The sequence below is a fragment of the Acanthisitta chloris genome, unplaced genomic scaffold (assembly GCF_000695815.1).
Source record: "Acanthisitta chloris isolate BGI_N310 unplaced genomic scaffold, ASM69581v1 scaffold41320, whole genome shotgun sequence".
In the NCBI taxonomy this organism is placed as follows: Eukaryota; Metazoa; Chordata; class Aves; order Passeriformes; family Acanthisittidae; genus Acanthisitta; species Acanthisitta chloris.
The window spans coordinates 300-547 of record NW_008650621.1 but is presented as its reverse complement, the minus strand read 5'-3'; the positions used below and the strand labels follow the sequence as shown (position 1 = coordinate 547).

General features: G+C 64.1%; 1 protein-coding gene across 1 annotated transcript in view; it reads right to left on the bottom strand.

Annotated features, from left to right (window-relative positions):
• Positions 1–240, bottom strand: part of LOC103797371 (G protein-coupled receptor kinase 5-like) — a gene marked incomplete at both ends in the record, with an annotated part of 2856 nt that extends 2616 nt beyond the window's left edge. Inside the window, 2 exon segments of the mRNA XM_009069591.1 lie at positions 2–33; positions 159–240. Coding sequence (XP_009067839.1) covers positions 2–33; positions 159–240 — 114 coding nt within the window.
• Positions 241–248: the final 8 nt, after the last annotated feature.

The following is a 248-nucleotide window of genomic DNA, read 5'->3' as shown; positions in this document are numbered from 1 at the left end:
GCTGCCGCTGGCACAGGCTGCTGTAGTCCTGTTCTGCAAGGGAAGGCAGGAGGTGCCACGAGAGGTGCCACGTGCCATGCCCAGCACGTGCCATGGCCTCACGCTGTGCTGGGACCCATGAGCTGGTTCTGCTGGTTCCTGGCACCCTTCCAGCTCACCCAGGCCCTTCCGCAGCTCGTCGCACTGGCTGATGTGTGGGAACCGCAGGATCTCCCTCCACTTCTTGCTCCGACCTTTCCGCTTGCCAC